Genomic DNA, 16,995 nt, shown 5'->3' on the forward strand with positions numbered 1-16,995 from the left:
GAGGCGGCGGGTTTCCTAACGCAGCTGGGCAGGCCGGCACGGGGCAGCCTGGCGTGCGGAGGGGCGTCGTCTCCCTGGGCAGCCTCGGCGGAGTGGGTGTGCAGCTGCTCCCAGGCTGTCGGGGGTCTGCCTGGCCGCGGGCCGCCGGTCCTGTGCAGAGGCCTCAGTGCGGCTCTGAGCCCGGGGGCTTCGCCGCAGGAGGAGCTGACCCGGCTGGCCCTCCCCTGCTACGTGGCCGGCATGAGGAAGCCACTGGTCCTCGGCATCTCTGGGAAACCCCAGGGCTTGCAGGTGACCATGGCCGTCTCCACGGAGGACTCTGAAGGCAGCAGGTGAGCCGGGGCGGGGCCGGGGCGGGGCAGGGGTGGGGCCAGGGCGGGGCCGGGGCGGGCGTCCACTGTGGCCGATTCCTGCGCCTGGGAAAAGGCCCCGATGGCACTGGGGGCCCCGCCACCCTGTGGGGGGCGCGTGGTGTGTGGCAGGCGGGAAAAGGCGGCAGGCGGGATAAGGCAGCAGACAGAGCTGTGGGGCCCAGGCGAGGCCCACCTGCCGCTGTGCCACGGCGGCGCGGCTTGTGCAGGCTGAGGCCTGCCGTGGGGGCGGGGAGGACTGGCGAGGGGGTCCCGGGCCGCAAGCTGGGGTTCCGGGGAGCTCCCGCGTCCCCACCCACGGCGGCTCTCGGAGGACCAAGAGTGGCCGGTGCCCGTGGCACGGGCAGGGTTTTCAGCACACAGCAGTGGCCGGGCGACCCGGAGCAGCTGCGCCTGGACTTCGGCTCAGCCGTGCCCCTGAGGACCCGCGCGAGCCGCCGGTTCATCCTGACCAACCGCTCCCCGATCCAGACCCCCTTCTCTCTGGAGTTCGAGTACTTCGGGTGCCCCCACGGCGAGCCGGGCAGGAAGGGCAGTGTGTACGTCCTGCGTCCGCCCAGCAGGGGTGGTCCCGGTGGGTGTGGCCAGGCGTGGGTGTGCCAGTTTGCAGTCCACGTGGCGAGACGCAGAGAGGAAAGGACCGAGTGGGCGGGGGGCAGGGGCCAGGGCGTGGCCACTGATCAGCCTGCTTCTGAGAGACCAGCGGGACACGGAAGACCAGAGGCACCGTGCAGACAAAGGTGTGGGAGAGTCCAGGGGACGTCAAACAGTGTGCCTGCCGGGGCTGGCGTGTGGGGAGCAGAGGTGGGAGGAGACGCCCCCCGAATGACACGGACATCAGCAGAGCCAGGTCGGGAGCGCTGCGTACCCATGCACCTGCGTACACGCGTGCTCATGGATACACGCACAGACACACATGCTCTTGTGTACATGCATCCATATGTGTGCACACACTACATACATGCATATGTGTGGTTGTGTGCACACACAACACTCCATGTGTGTGCAAGGCACACACATATACACATTCAGATAGCACATGCATGCACACCAGTAACAGTACACGCCTTGCAGTACACATGTGTGCATATACACATATGCACACATGCAGTGCACATGCTCCTGCATACACAGGCACACACAGGCCTGTGCACACACACACACACTTGTGTGCACACACATACGCACACATGCAACGCACATGCTCCTGCGTGCACAGGCACACACAGGCCTGTGCACACACACACACACTTGTGTGCACACAGTACAGCACGGGCATGCGTGCACACATGGATGTGCATATGCACACACTTGCACACACAGCGGTACACCAGCACCAGCTGGTACTGGCTCAGGCGAGCTGGTGGTTAAGGCCTCGACCACTTGGCACGGCTGCCACTAGAAATCGGCTCAGCGGAGGCATTTACACTGCAGAAATTGGCAAGCGCTGGTTGGGAGACTTGGGGGGAGGGCCGGTCTGTCAGCACGCCACGTGCGACTCCCCGCTGCCGGCATCTTGACCGGGGGGGGGGGGGCAGGCTGAACAGCACTGCCGCGGGGCAGGCACGCGGAGCCTCAAGAGGCGGGAGTCCAGGTGGGGTCGGCACCCAGGGGAGCGGGCCTGGAGGCCCCTGGGTTTCCCGGGAGGCGTGCCTGAGGATGAGGTGGGCTGCAGGTGCCGCGGGAGCAGAGAGCCCGACAGCTGGCCCCTGGAGCAGGCAGGTCCGCCTTCTGCCGGGCACCTGGGGGTGTTGGTGCCCTGGGACGAGGCTCAGGCCTGCGGTGAGGCTCAGCCGCATGGTGCCATCTCCGTGTCTCTGTTGGTGAAGGCCTGACGTGTCACCTGCGCTGCTCAAGACGGCACGGATCCAAAAGCGGCTGGTCACCCGAGAGCAGTGGGGTAAGGCCCAGGCGGGGGCTGCGCGGCCCTCGGGGGGATGGGCCAGTGGCTTCAGCACAGGGCCCTCCTGGTGTCCGTCCCGGGACGTCCCCAGGACGGCTGCAAACCTCTTGGATCCAGGCCATTTCCCTGGGGGCCCAAGGCTCGAGCGCAGATTTGATTTGGGAGGGGCCTGGCCCCAGGGAGTCAGAGGCTGACGGAGCTGACGGGAGCAGGGCCCTGCGCCCCCGGCCTCTGGGTGCGGGAGGGCGTGGTCAGAGCCCTGCTGACACTGGGGGGCGCTGAGTGCCCACGCTGCTTGCCCAGATTCCATGGAGCGCATGCTGGCCCACGGCAAGGGAGCGGCCTTCTTCGCCAGCATCTCCCAGGGCGTGCTGGGGGCCTACCAGCAGCTGAGCATCGACCTCACGGGCTGTGCAAACATGTGGGGCGAGTACTGGGACCGCCTCATCTGCAGGGTAAGGCCCCTCCCCGCCACGCACGGGCGCACACGCGTGCACACGCACGCATGCACGCCCCTGGTCCTCGGCCTCCCAGCCTCACCTGGTTGCAGGCAGCTCGCACTGAGCTCGGGCCCAGCAGCCTCTGGGGTGAGGCCAAGGTGCCGCAGGCAGGAGGGGTCCTGATGAGCGGCCGAGCCTCTGCGCCGGGTCTCACGCCGAGGAGGGCAGAGGACTCAAGAGAGCGTGGCCGGGCCGGAGCCAGGACCGGAATGAGGCTGGGGAGTGGCCAGACGGGGCGGAGCACTCAGCCAGCCCCTCGAGCCTTCAGCCAGCCCCTCGGTCATTCAGTGCAGCAGAGCCCCTGGGGTCCTGGGTCCCAGGTGGCCCCGTGCTGCGTGGGGACACGGGGCAGCTCCTAGCATGAGGGTGCAGGGCTGAGAGAGGCTCAAGTTTTGACATCTGTGTGGAGAGTTTTTTTAATTATATGCATTTGCCGTGGACTTTTTGAAGACTTTTACGTGCATAGAGGTCTCAAAAAATGTTTGCACCAAAATGTACTTACCTTTCTTAAAGATTTGTTTTTATTTATTTGAAAGGCAGGGTTACAGGGAGGGAGGGGGGGAGGGAGGAAGTGAGAGGGAGGGAAGGAGGAAGGGAGAGGGAGGGAGGGAGGGAGGGAGAGAGGGAGGGAGGGGGGAGAGAGAGAGGGAGGGATGGAGTGGGAGGGGGGAGGGAGGGAGAGGGAGGCAGAGGAGAGAGAGGGAGGGAGGGAGGGAGGGAGAGAGGGAGGGGGGAGAGAGAGAGGGAGGGAGGAGAGAGAGAGGGAGGGAGGGAAGGAGGGAGGGAGGGAGAGAGGGGGGAGAGAGGGAGGGGGGGAGAGAGGGAGGGAGGGAGAGAGGGAGGGAGGCAGGGTTACAGAGAGGGAGGGAGGGAGGGGGAGAGAGGGAGGGAGGGAGAGGGAGGGAGGCAGGGTTACAGAGAGGGAGGGAGGGAGGGGGAGGGAGGGAGGGAGGGAGGAAGAGGGAGAGGGAGGGAGGGAGAGAGAGAGGGAGGGAGGGAGAGAGAGAGGGAGGGAGGGAGAGGGAGGGAGGCAGGGTTACAGAGAGGGAGGGAGGGAGGGGGAGAGAGGGAGGGAGGGAGAGGGAGGGAGGCAGGGTTACAGAGAGGGAGGGAGGGAGGGAGAGAGGGAGGGAGGGAGAGGGAGGGAGGGAGGGAGGGAGGGAGAGAGAAACAGAGGTCTTCTATCTGCTGGTTCACTCCCCAGTTGGCCGCATCAGCCAGACCTGGGCCAGACTGAGCCAGGAGCTTCCTCCGGGCTGCCATGTGGGCAGCTGGGGCCCAGGCACTTGGGCCGTCCTCTGCTGGTTTTCCGGGCCATCATCCGGGAGCCAGGATCAGAAGGTCTGGGGGTGAGAGGGCGGGCTCCGGGGAGTGGTGGCAGCGTCCAAGAGGCTGTGTGCACGTGCAGGTGGGAGACCTGCCCCCGGCCGTCATCCCCGTGCACATGGCCGTGGTGGGCTGCCCCGTCAGCTCTCTGAGGACCACCTACTGCACCGCAGGCCTTTTCCAGGACGAGCGCATCATCAGGTGCCCCCCCAGCCTCAGCCCCTGGCTCCCCCGCTGGTCCCACCCGGAAGGGGCGTGACTGCCTCCCGCATTTCCCTGCGGAGGGCTGTGGGCAGATGGGCGTGGCGAGCAGGCTGACCCCGCCCTCACACGGCTGAGCTGGGATCGCTGGCATCAGCATGCTTTGCAGTTAGGGGCGAGGGGGCAGGGAGCCAGGGCAGTGCCACAGGGCAGGGGGCAGTGTCGCACGGAAGGCTCTGCCCTGCTCTGCCCTGGGCCTGGGCGACTCCAGGGTGAGGACGGTCCCCGGCGGCGCCCGGCCCGACGCCTGCCCGCAGCAGGTGCGTTTGGCAGTGGCTCAGCCGGGCACGGTCTCCCGCCTGCAGGTTCGGCACACAGATCTCTGGAGCGAACACAGTCACCAGGACACTTCGCCTGAATAACTCCAGCCCCTGCGGTGAGACGCTTGCAAGTTTGGGGTGGCGAGCCGGGCTGGGGCAGCTGAGGGCCCACGCGGGCCACTCGGGGGAGGCTGGCCTATGGCTGTCCAGGGAGGTCCCTGGGGGCTGTCCGAGCCACTTCGGTCCTTGGCGACTCCACGGATGTGTGCTGTGGTCAGGGGCACTGTGCACAGGACAGACACGCCCCTCGTGACCCCTTTGTAGGGGCTGGGGGTGCAGAGGGGACAGGCCAGCCGGGGCTCTGCCCAGGGGCCTTGGGGCGCTGTGTGCACTGAGTGTGAAATGGAAGGCGGGCGTCCTGGGGGAGCTCCTGGAGGGGGCCTGGCTTCCCGGGGAGGGCACACGGCTGATCCAGGGGGAGGGGAGGCCTGTGGGGCGCATGGGACCAGGCGTGACCTGGGCCACGGCTCGGAGACCCCCAGAGAGGCCACATTCTCACACTCTCCCCGCCAAGCAGCAGAGCTAAGCCAAGACCTTGCCGCCCCCTCCGCCCCTGGCCTGTGGGTCCCTGACTCTGGGGGCAGGGCCTGGGCGCTGGAGGCCGTGAGCTCCCCGGGTGGTTCCAGCGAGCTGCCCTGGGACTGCGCGTGCTTTAGGCTCGAGCACCTTCATGGCTGCCCCCTAGGCATACTTTTTTTTTTTTAAAGATTGATTCATTGATTTGAAAGTCAGAGTTACACAGAGAGAGGAGAGGTGGGGGGGGGGTGTCTTCCATCTGCTGGTTCACTCCCCAATTGGCCTCAACGGCCGGAGCTGCACCGATCCGAAGCCAGGAGCCAGGAGCTTCCTCCGGGTCTCCCACGCGGGTGCAGGAGCTCAAGGACTTGGGCCATCTTCTACTGTTCCCAGGCCACAGCAGAGAACTAGATCGGGAGTGGAGCAGCCGGGTCTTGAACTGGCGCCCATGTGGGATGCCGGCCCTGTAGGCGGCGGCTTTACCCGCTGTGCCACAGCGCCAGCCCTGCGAGCGTATGTCTTTGTCAGCTTCTGGCATCTCCAGGAGTCGGGCTTGATGCTTTAGCTGCTCTGGTTTCTGGTGCCTTTGAATGCCGGCTTCTTCCCCACAAGCGTAGTCTTCATGCTGCCCCCGCCCCTCTCGGCCCCTGTGACTTGCCTTGGGTCTTGAATGCCGCCTGGCCTAGCTGTTGCCACTTGGGCCCTGATGTCTTGGGCCTGATGTCTGGGTGCCTGTCTCTGCCGCTGCTGTAGGCCCAGTGTTAGACTTTGCCATGTGCATCTTTGGCAACAGAGTTCCCTTTCTTTGGTCCACTCCCCAAAATGCCCACGACAGCCAGGGCTGGAGCCGGCCAAGGCCAACAGCCAGGAACTCAGCCCAGCCTCCCACGTGGATAGCCAGGGCCCACGTGCTGGAACCAACCCCCTGCTGCCTCCCGGGGTGCGCATTCGCATCGGGAGCAGTCAGGACTCTAACCAGACGCTGCGGTGTGGGGTGCAGCTGTGCCCGGCCCTGACCCCGGGAGCTGAGGTCTTCAGGAGCCCAGCCCCCCTCTGTCTCCCAGCGGGGAAAGGCAGTGCATACACAGGGCTCGTCCACCCTCCTCACCCTACCTCGCTATTTCTCTGATCTCTCCTTTTTGCGACTTTATTGTCTTCCCGTGTGTACTTGGGAATCTCTCCACGTCCCTGCCCTCCAACGGCTGCCGCCCCTTCCTGGGGGCTCCAAGTCACACCCGCATGGCTCTGTGCTAAAGCAAGACCGTCCACCGACCACTGAGGGTGGCAGCCCTGAGTGGCTGCCCTCGGCAGGACACGCCGAGGCTCATGACCCTGGCAGTCCTGTTCAGCGGGGAGTCCCCGGGCTCGGCCCAGTGCCTGGAGAGAGACGCGTGCAGTGACCCCAGTGTCTGCTGCAGAGGCGGCCGTGGGCAGTGGGTCCCGAGGAGGTGGTGACCGCGAAGGGGTCTGCCTGTGTCAGACCTGGGACAGGCTGGGGACCCCGGACTGGCTGGTCCTTGAGAAGGGGCGGGAGCGGCAGGACTGAAGGCAGGGGGGTGGGTGACGCTGGCGCAGATGCAGGCCGCTGTGCAGGCTTGGGGCGGGACATCGGGCTTCCCGACGCAGGCCCTCTGGGAGCCGAGGTGGGGCCAGCCCCTGGTCATTAGGGAGCAGATGGGGGTGTGGGGTGCGGGGGCCTGGGTTCAGCTGGAGAGAGATTTATGTGAGTGGACATTTGTTCACTCGGGGAAATTCTTCAGGTCCTGCAGGGTTAGGCTTTGTAGGGTGGAAGGATGGGTGGGGCAGAGAGAGGTGTGGGGATACTGGCAACCCCTAAAGACAGCTTGGGGGGGAGGAAGTGAGAGCATTGGGGCTGATGGACACAAGGGGGAGGAGGGGGGCAGGGTTGGAGAGCCCAGGCTGTGATGGACACGGGGAGGAGGGTGGGGGCAGGGTTGGAGAGCCCAGGCTCTGATGGACACAGGGAGGGTGGGGGCAGGGTTGGAGAGCCCAGGCTGTGATGGACACAGGGAGGGAGGAGGGTGAGGGCAGGGTTGGAGAGCCCAGGCTGTGATGGACACGGGGAGGAGGGTGGGGGCAGGGTTGGAGAGCCCAGGCTGTGATGGACACGGGGAGGGTGGGGGCAGGGTTGGAGAGCCCAGGCTGTGATGGACACGGGGAGGGAGGAGGGTGAGGGCAGGGTTGGAGAGCCCAGGCTGTGATGGACACGGGGAGGAGGGTGGGGGCAGGGTTGGAGAGCCCAGGCTGTGATGGACACAGGGAGGGAGGAGGGGGGCAGGGTTGGAGAGCCCAGGCTGTGATGGACACGGGGAGGAGGGTGGGGGCAGGGTTGGAGAGCCCAGGCTGTGATGGACACAGGGAGGGAGGAGGGGGGCAGGGTTGGAGAGCCCAGTCTGTGATGGACACGGGGAGGGTGGGGGCAGGGTTGGAGAGCCCAGGCTGTGATGGACACGGGGAGGGAGGAGGGTGGGGGCAGGGTTGGAGAGCCCAGGCTCTGATGGACACGGGGAGGGTGGGGGCAGGGTTGTAGAGCCCAGGCTGTGATGGACACGGGGAGGGAGGAGGAGGGCAGGGTTGGAGAGCCCAGGCTGTGATGGACACGGGGAGGGAAGAGGAGGGCAGGGTTGGAGAGCCCAGGCTGTGATGGACACGGGGAGGAGGGTGAGGGCAGGGTTGGAGAGCCCAGGCTGTGATGGACACGGGGAGGGAGGAGGGCAGGGTTGGAGAGCCCAGTCTGTGATGGACACGGGGAGGGAGGGTGGGGGCAGGGTTGGAGAGCCCAGGCTGTGATGGACACGGGGAGGGAGGAGGAGGGCAGGGTTGGAGAGCCCAGGCTCTGATGGACACGGGGAGGGAGGAGGGTGGGGACAGGGTTGGAGAGCCCAGGCTGTGATGGACATGGGGAGGGAGGAGGGTGGGGGCAGGGTTGGTGAGCCCAGGCTGTGATGGACACGGGGAGGGAGGAGGAGGGCAGGGTTGGAGAGCCCAGGCTGTGATTGACACATGGAGGAGGGTGGGGGCAGGGTTGGAGAGCCCAGGCTGTGATGGACACGGGGAGGGAGGAGGGTGGGGGCAGGGTTGGAGAGCCCAGGCTGTGATGGACACGGGGAGGGAGGAGGGTGGGGGCAGGGTTGGAGAGCCCAGGCTGTGATGGACACGGGGAGGGAGGGTGGGGGCAGGGTTGGAGAGCCCAGGCTGTGATGGACATGGGGAGGGAGGAGGGTGGGGGCAGGGTTGGTGAGCCCAGGCTGTGATGGACACGGGGAGGGAGGAGGGTGGGGGCAGGGTTGGAGAGCCCAGGCTGTGATGGACATGGGGAGGGAGGAGGGTGGGGGCAGGGTTGGAGAGCCCAGGCTGTGATGGACACGGGGAGGGAGGAGGGTGGGGGCAGGGTTGGAGAGCCCAGGCTCTGATGGACACGGGGAGGGAGGAGGGTGAGGGCAGGGTTGGAGAGCCCAGGCTGTGATGGACACGGGGAGGGAGGAGGGTGGGGGCAGGGTTGGAGAGCCCAGGCTGTGATGGACACGGGGAGGGAGGAGGGTGGGGGCAGGGTTGGAGAGCCCAGGCTGTGATGGACACGGGGAGGGAGGAGGGTGGGGGCAGGGTTGGAGAGCCCAGGCTGTGATGGACACGGGGAGGGAGGAGGGTGGGGGCAGGGTTGGAGAGCCCAGGCTCTGATGGACACGGGGAGGGAGGAGGGTGAGGGCAGGGTTGGAGAGCCCAGGCTGTGATGGACACGGGGAGGGAGGAGGGTGGGGGCAGGGTTGGAGAGCCCAGGCTGTGATGGACACGGGGAGGGAGGGTGGGGGCAGGGTTGGAGAGCCCAGGCTGTGATGGACAGGAGGAGGGAGGAGGGTGGGGGCAGGGTTGGAGAGCCCAGGCTGTGATGGACACGGGGAGGGAGGAGGGTGGGGGCAGGGTTGGAGAGCCCAGGCTGTGATGGACACGGGGAGGGAGGAGGGTGAGGGCAGGGTTGGAGAGCCCAGGCTCTGATGGACACGGGGAGGGAGGAGGGTGAGGGCAGGGCTGGAGAGCCCAGGCTGTGATGGACACAGGGAGGGAGGGTGGGGGCAGGGTTGGAGAGCCCAGGCTGTGATGGACACGGGGAGGGTGAGGGCAGGGCTGGAGAGCCCAGGCTCTGATGGACACGGGGAGGGAGGAGGAGGGCAGGGTTGGAGAGCCCAGGCTGTGATGGACACGGGGAGGAGGGTGGGGGCAGGGTTGGAGAGCCCAGGCTCTGATGGACACGGGGAGGGAGGAGGAGGGCAGGGTTGGTGAGCCCAGGCTGTGATGGACACGGGGAGGGAGGAGGGTGAGGGCAGGGTTGGAGAGCCCAGGCTGTGATGGACACGGGGAGGGAGGAGGGTGAGGGCAGGGTTGGAGAGCCCAGGCTCTGATGGACACGGGGAGGAGGGGGGCAGGGTTGGAGTGCCCAGGCTGTGATGGACACGGGGAGGGAGGAGGGTGGGGGCAGGGCTGGAGAGCCCAGGCTGTGATGGACACGGGGAGGGAGGAGGGTGGGGGCAGGGTTGGAGAGCCCAGGCTCTGATGGACACGGGGAGGGAGGAGGAGGGCAGGGTTGGTGAGCCCAGGCTCTGATGGACACGGGGAGGAGGGTGAGGGCAGGGTTGGAGAGCCCAGGCTGTGATGGACACGGGGAGGGAGGAGGGTGGGGGCAGGGTTGGAGAGCCCAGGCTGTGATGGACACGGGGAGGGAGGAGGGAGGGGGCAGGGTTGGAGAGCCCAGGCTGTGATGGACACGGGGAGGGAGGAGGGTGGGGGCAGGGTTGGAGAGCCCAGGCTGTGATGGACACAGGGAGGGAGGAGGGGGGCAGGGTTGGAGAGCCCAGGCTGTGATGGACACGGGGCGTGGTGAGGGGTGGTAGAGGGGGGCAGGGCTGGAGAGCCCAGGCTGTGATGGACACGGGGAGGGAGGAGGGTGGGGGCAGGGTTGGAGAGCCCAGGGTCTGATGGACATGGGGAGGGAGGAGGGTGGGGGCAGGGTTGGAGAGCCCAGGCTGTGATGGACACAGGGAGGGAGGAGGGTGGGGGCGGGGTTGGAGACCCAGGCTGTGATGGACACGGGGAGAAGGGTGGGGGCAGGGTTGGAGAGCCCAGGCTGTGATGGACACGGGGAGGAGGGTGGGGGCAGGGTTGGAGTGCCCAGGCTCTGAGCAAACCGGCAGAGGGGAAGCCGCCCTGGGGAGAGCACAGAGGTGCCTGGGGGCAACAGTTAGTCTTGGGCTGCCCTGGCTCAAGTCTGGCAGGACTGCAAAGGATGCAGAGCAAGAGTGGCCTGGGGGTGGCACTGGAGTGGCAGGGAGCCCCCCAGCACGCCAAGTGTCCCCACACGGCCAGCTCCTCCTCCCTGGTGTCGCTGCAGACATCCGCCTGGACTGGGAGACCTACGTGCCGGAGGACAGGGGGGACCGGCTGCTGGAGCTGCTGGTGTTCTACGGCCCCCCCTTCCCGCTACGGGACCGGGCGGGGAGCGAGCTCGTGTGCCCCGACACCCCTGGGAGCCGTGGCGTCTCCCCCTCCCCAAGCCTCTCTGGGGGCTCAGAATCCAGCCCCGGAGCTGCCCCGTCGGTGAGCAGCAGGGGGCAGCGGGCCGGCCGGCCACTGGGGGGCGCTGAGGAGTGGCCCTTTGGGAGTCCCAGTGACTTCTTGGCGACAGGCGGAGGGCAGCTCTGGTGCCAGCGAGCCGAACTTCATCTCGGTCGTCCTGCAGGGGCACGAGGGGGTGCCCTGTGACCACCTGTACAGCATCAGCCCCAAGCAGGTGGTGAGTGAGGGCGGGGCCGAGCCGCTGTCCCACCCTGGGCGCCGAGGGGCGGGGCCGGCACTGAGCCGCTGTGTGCCCCAGGTGGTCCCCGCTGGGGGCAGCAGCACCCTCCACATCTCCTTCACACCCACCCTGCTCGGCCCCGACGTCCAGCACAGAGTGGAGTGCACCGGCTACGCGCTGGGCTTCATGAGCTTGGACAGCGAGGTGAGGGCCCTGGCCAGGGCGGGGGCCACCGCCGCTGCCTTCGTCCTGGGGGTGGCAGCAGCCGCCTGACGGGCGATGGGGCCCGGCCTCGGCAGGTGGAAAGGGAGATTCCGGGGAGGCGGCGGCGTCTGCAGGACTTCGCCGTGGGACCCCTGAGACTGGAGCTGCAGGGCCACGTGAGGCCGGCACAGTGAGTGGGCGGGGCGGCTCCTCCCTCCAGGGACAGGGAGGGAGGGAGGCCGGCAGCTGGGGCGGGCCAAGGGTGGCCAGCGGCTGGGCCCCATCCCTGGTCTGCTGCAGCAGTACCTGTCGCTGGGCAGGCTGAGCTTGGAGCTGGATCCCGGCGGGTGCATAGAGTTCCGGTGCCAGGCCAGCGACCTCATCCCCAAGCAGCCCTGCTCAGGGGTGAGTGTGCTGCCCCTCCCGTCACCTGTGCCCCAAATGTCCCTGTGGGCTGCGCAGCTGAGCCCCTCCATGTTCAGGGCTCTCTGCCCCCTCCCCACAGCCCCACCCCCTCCCCACAGCCGGGGGTCTGATGAGCAGGGCTGTCCACCCCTCCCCACAGCCGGGGGTCTGAGGCAGGGGCTCTCCACCCCTCCCCACAGCCGGGGGTCTGAGGCAGGGGCTCTCCACCCCCGCCAGGTGCTGAGCGAGCTGGTGATCACACGTCACTTGAAGCTGACCAACACCACAGAGATCCCACACCACTTCCAGCTCCTGGCCTCCAGGCCTTTCTCTGTCTCTCAAGACGGTGCTGGCCGAGGCCGTGGAGCCCCTGATCCAGGCCATGAGGAGGAGACGGTCTCAGTGAGCAAGCAGCTGGTGCTCTGGCCACAGGAGAACATGCTGGTCAGTGCAGCCCCGGGGCCAGACAGCACCCCTGCATGCCGCCCTCACAGGCCTGCCCAGACCTGCACCGCACACGTGCCATGCCACGTCCTGCATGGGCACACGCAGGCCCCACCTGCAGGCACGGTCCAGCCGCAGGGCACAGAGCGGCATGGGCCGGGACGCCCTGACTCCTCCCCCCATCCCACTGCAGATGCCGGGGTGGCCCGCGCCCTGCTGTGGGCACCTCCACTGGGCACAGACTCGCACCCTTGCCCAGGGCGCTGAGTGCCCTGGCGCAGGTGAACCCGGGCCTTCCCTCTCCTGGCGGGCACCAGAGGTAACAGGACCTCCAGGGTCAGAGCCGGGTGAGAGTTGGGGATCCTTGGCGTGGTGGGGGCCTCTCCCTCCTGCCCCTCTGGCTCTGAGACTCTGGCATGCGGGGGGGCAAGGCCCCGAGTGCCCCATCTGTGCAGAGGGCTCCCTGCACCTGCACAGGCACAGGCCGAGCACCACGGCGCCCTGCCCCCGCTGCTTCCTCTCCACTTGCTCACCCGAGCCTGCAGTGCACACTGCCGGAGCACGGGGCACCCGATTCCCAGGGGCTCCACACTGCGCAGGGAGCGCCGGTTCGAGTCCTGGCCGCTCCACTTCCTGTCTGGCTTCCTGCTCACGTACCCGGGAGGCAGCAGTGATGGCCCAAGTCCTGGGCAGCTCAGGGAAAGCCGTCCCCGAGGGCCCTGCTCTCGCTCTGTGTGCAGACGAGGCCCAGGCGTCTGGCTCCTGGCCGGAATTCTCAGCAAGCTGTGCCCCTTGGCCCTCCCTGGCCAGGCCGAATCCCCAGCCCGCACCACCTGGGCTGCACAGCCACGCCCCTCGCAGCGCCCACCTGGGCTGCACAGCCACGCCCCTCACCCACCCCACCTGGGCTGTCACAGCCACACCCCTCCCCGCCCCACCTGGGCTGTCACAGCCACACCCTCTCGCCCACCCCACCTGGGCTGTCCACAGCCACGCCCCATCACCCGCCCCACCTGGGCTGCACAGCCACGCCCCTCCCCGCCCCACCTGGGCTGCACAGCCACACCCCCTCGCCCACCCACCTGGGCTGTCACAGCCACGCCCCTCCCCACCCCACCTGGGCTGTCACAGCCACGCCCCTCCCCACCCCACCTGGGCTGCACAGCCACGCCCCTCCCCGCCCCACCTGGGCTGCACAGCCACACCCCCTCGCCCACCCACCTGTGCTGTCACAGCAACGCCCCTCCCCACCCCACCTGGGCTGTCCACAGCCACACCCCTCCCCGCCCCACCTGGGCTGTCCACAGCCACACCCTTCCCCGCCCCACCTGGGCTGTCCACAGCCACACCCCTCACAGCACCCCACCTGGGCTGTCCACAGCCACACCCCTCCCCGCCCCACCTGGGCTGTCCACAGCCACACCCCTCCCCGCCCCACCTGGGCTGTCCACAGCCACGCCCCTCACAGCACCCCACCTGGGCTGTCCACAGCCACACCCCTCCCCGCCCCACCTGGGCTGTCCACAGCCACACCCCTCCCCGCCCCACCTGGGCTGTCCACAGCCACGCCCCCTCGCAGCACCCCACCTGGGCTGTCCGCAGCCACGCCCCCTCGCCCATCCCACCTGGGCTGTCCACAGCCACGCCCCATCACCCGCCCCACCTAGGCTGTCCACAGCCACGCCCCCTCGCAGCACCCCACCTGGGCTGTCCACAGCCACGCCCCCTCGCAGCACCCCACCTGGGCTGTCCACAGCCACGCCCCCTCGCTCACCCCACCTGGGCTGTCCACAGCCACGCCCCATCACCCGCCCCACCTAGGCTGTCCACAGCCACGCCCCTCGCAGTGCCCCACCTGGGCTGCACAGCCACGCCCCCTCGCAGCACCCCACCTGGGCTGTCCACAGCCACGCCCCCTCGCAGCACCCCACCTGGGCTGTCCGCAGCCACGCCCCCTCGCCCATCCCACCTGGGCTGTCCACAGCCACGCCCCATCACCCGCCCCACCTAGGCTGTCCACAGCCACGCCCCCTCGCAGCACCCCACCTGGGCTGTCCACAGCCACGCCCCCTCGCAGCACCCTGTGCCTGCCCACCCTTCTTGTCCTGACTTCCTCGGCACCGCCAGTCCTCCAGGAAGCCCCTCTGAATTGCTGTAAACACGTCTCCCCTCCCTCACCCCTGCACCCACTCCTTGGCCTGGTACAATGGTTTCCCAGCCTGGAACACAGGAGTGGCTCACAGAGACGGATTCAAACGTGCACCGCGGGGCCCCGTATCCAGAAATGCAAGGGTCTAGGTTAAGCTCATGAACATGCACTTTTTTTTAAAAAAAGATTTGTTGTCTTTGAAAGGCAGAGTTACAGAGAGAGGTCTTCCATCTGCTGGTTCACTCCTCAAACGGCCACAGTGGCTGGAGCTGGACTGATTGGACGCCAGGAGCGTCTTCCAGGTCTCCCACGTGGGTGCAGGGGCCCGAGTACTTGGGCCATCTTCTGCTGCTTTCCCAGGCCAGAGAGCTGGATGGGAAGTGGAGCAGCCGGGGCTTGACCTGGCGCCCATATGGGATGCGCGCGCCACAACGCCGGCCGCAGGACACGCGTTTTTTAAGTTCCTCAGTGGACTGAGGACCAGGGACCTGTGCTGGCCGCCGCCTGCCGGGCCTGGTGTCCTCGACCCCCACTGCTGCAGCCCCTCCTCACAGTGGCCACCACGACCCTGTTGGAGAGGAAAGAACCTGGCCGAGCCCCTGACCGCCCTGGGCCCACGTCCCGCGAGGGGCTGAGGGCGGCCTCCTGACCGTCTCTGAGGGCAAGGGAAGACCAGGCAGCGAGAGTGGGGCGAGTGCCCGGGCAGCCGTGCCCTGGGCTGAGCGGGACCCGGCTGGGCCTGCAGGGCCCGGGGAGCGGAGGACGGAGCTCCGGGCGGGAAGGCCGCCGTGTCGGCCGCCCAGGTGACGGCCCGGCTGCCTGTGCTCAGGTGCCGGTGTCCTTCTCGCTGTCCCTGGAGCTGCTGTCCTATCAGACGCTCCCGGCCGACCAGATGCTGCCCGGGGTGGACATCGTGCGGAGTGCCCGCGGAGAGCGCGAGATGGTGTTCACGCAGAGCCTGCGCCTGGACTACGGCACGCAGAGCGCCCAGGCCAGTGCTGGGCCCCAGGGAGGAAGGCGGGGCCGAGGCAGACAAGGGCCCCAGGGCGCCCCAGCACTGCCCGGAGCAGTCTCCTGGAAGGGGCCCTCGGGCAGGGAGGAAGCCGGCCTCTGCCTCAGGCTCCCAGGGCCAGGCCGAGGGCACGGGGCTGGATGGCAGTGGGCGGGGGCAGGGACTGCAGGGGCACCACCCTGGCCCAGCCCTGAGCAGAGGCCCAGCTTCTGGCTCCTGGGGCCGCCCCGCTGTCCCCAGAGCAGTAGGCCCCGGGCGGCAGGGTCCCGGCCTCGAGCGGCCAGCCCAGGGCCCCTGCCGAGGTCGAGGCTCTGTCCGCAGGAGGTGCCCCTGCGGGCCGTGGTGGCCGTGCCCGAGCTCCAGCTCTCCAGCAGCTGGGTGGACTTCGGCACGTGCCTTGTGAAGCAGCGGCAGGCGCGCGAGGTCTGCCTGATGAACCTGAGCGGCTGCCGGAGCTACTGGGCCGTGCTGATGGGTACGTGGGGCCGCCGGGCACTCCTGCTGCCCCCCGCCCGCCCCCTGTCCCCGGGGCCAACACCTCCCGGAAGGGGCCGCAACCCTGTCCCTGCAGGCTGGCTGCCGGGGCTGGGCACCTGCAGCCAGGGCCAATGCCCGGTGACCCCAGGGTGGCCCCGCTCAGGGCGGAGCTGTGGCGAGCCCTGGGGCTGGGGGAGGCATTAGGGCTGGCCCCGCGCAAGGCCCACACCGCTGTGCCCCCCTTGCCCTCCGTGCAGGGCAGCAGGAGCCGGCCAAGGACGCAGGAGCCTTCGAGGTGTCCCCGAGCACCGGCGTGCTGGAGGCGCGGCCCCACAACGGGCCCCCGACCTCCGTCAGCCTGCAGCTCCTCTTCACCGCCAGGTGCAGCCTGCTGGCCTCCCCGGGCTGCCCACGGGTGGAGCCGCTGCCCGGCCCCTGCTGACCTCAGGCCCACTGCCCGCAGGAGCTGCGAGCTGTACCAGTGCACGCTGGTGGTGGACGGCGTGCTCGGGGAGAAGGCCTGCGCCCTGCGGCTCCAGGGCCTCGGCTCTCACGACGAGAGATACGCGTCCTCGCTGCAGCCCTGAGGCTCCGCCCGGCCCTCGGCCCAGGCCCGGTTTGCACCAGCTCTGCCGGGCACGGACCACGCTGGGCCCCGGGAGCCAGGGCCACGGGCTCCGCCCCGCACTGCGCATGCCCACAGCTGCCCCGGCCCCGCCCAGCGCGGCAGAAGTCACGGCCGAGACGGCGCAGAGAGGCCCAGGGAGGCGAGCACGGGCCAGGAGACAGCCACAGCCACAGCCCCCAGGCAGGCGACCACGTTTACTGCGTCCACGCATCCAGGAGGGGCGCCACCGCCCACCCCGGCTGGCTTGCCCTGGCCCAGCAGAGGGGCCCAAGGGCCCGCCACGCTCCTGCGCTGAGCCGTCCAGACGCGCGTCTCCCCGTGAGCGCAGTGCCTTCACTGGGCCCCTCCTCCGGTGCTGGACCCCGCGCTGTGCTACTGTCGCCTGCTCTTGTCCTGGTCCCAGTGCAGGTGGACACCACCCTGTAGGCCCTGTGGACACACAACCACACTGGCGGGGCCACCAAGCCTCCCCAGGGCAGGCTCTGCCACAGGGACTGAAGCCCTTGTGGACACAGGCAGGTGACACGCCAGGCCAGCCGTATGGCCTGCAGCCCCCCAGCTGTCCCCTCTGTGAGCGTGGCCAGGCCCTCCATGGTGGTGCCCAGCAGATGCCCTCGTCCTGAGCCACTGTGAGGCTCCTGCCGCCCTTGTCATCGCGCACTGTGGTCGT

At 68.4% G+C, this 16,995-nt stretch overlaps 1 protein-coding gene across 5 annotated transcripts in view; it reads left to right on the forward strand.

The window, feature by feature from the left end:
- Positions 1-16,421, forward strand: part of DLEC1 (DLEC1 cilia and flagella associated protein) — a 52,736-nt gene extending 36,315 nt beyond the window's left edge. For 4 of the 5 annotated variants that reach the window (XM_070073008.2, XM_089331345.1, XM_089331346.1 and 1 more), the window contains 16 exons: positions 199-332; positions 719-910; positions 2,201-2,271; positions 2,578-2,729; positions 4,183-4,301; positions 4,667-4,737; positions 10,602-10,807; positions 10,896-11,003; positions 11,085-11,210; positions 11,306-11,400; positions 11,531-11,615; positions 11,853-12,059; positions 15,038-15,199; positions 15,542-15,695; positions 15,955-16,078; positions 16,161-16,421. In XM_070073008.2, coding sequence (XP_069929109.2) covers positions 199-332; positions 719-910; positions 2,201-2,271; positions 2,578-2,729; positions 4,183-4,301; positions 4,667-4,737; positions 10,602-10,807; positions 10,896-11,003; positions 11,085-11,210; positions 11,306-11,400; positions 11,531-11,615; positions 11,853-12,059; positions 15,038-15,199; positions 15,542-15,695; positions 15,955-16,078; positions 16,161-16,284 — 2,130 coding nt within the window. In that variant the 3' untranslated portion in view covers positions 16,285-16,421. Of the gene's footprint in view, positions 1-198; positions 333-718; positions 911-2,200; positions 2,272-2,577; positions 2,730-4,182; positions 4,302-4,666; positions 4,738-10,601; positions 10,808-10,895; positions 11,004-11,084; positions 11,211-11,305; positions 11,401-11,530; positions 11,616-11,852; positions 12,060-15,037; positions 15,200-15,541; positions 15,696-15,954; positions 16,079-16,160 lie in introns of those variants that run through there. The other variant, XM_089331347.1, reaches the window with a different exon arrangement.
- The last annotated feature ends 574 nt before the right edge of the window (positions 16,422-16,995 follow it).

The sequence above is a fragment of the Oryctolagus cuniculus genome, chromosome 4 (assembly GCF_051225735.1).
Source record: "Oryctolagus cuniculus isolate XC-2025 breed Fujian yellow rabbit chromosome 4, ASM5122573v1, whole genome shotgun sequence".
NCBI lineage: Eukaryota > Metazoa > Chordata > Mammalia > Lagomorpha > Leporidae > Oryctolagus > Oryctolagus cuniculus.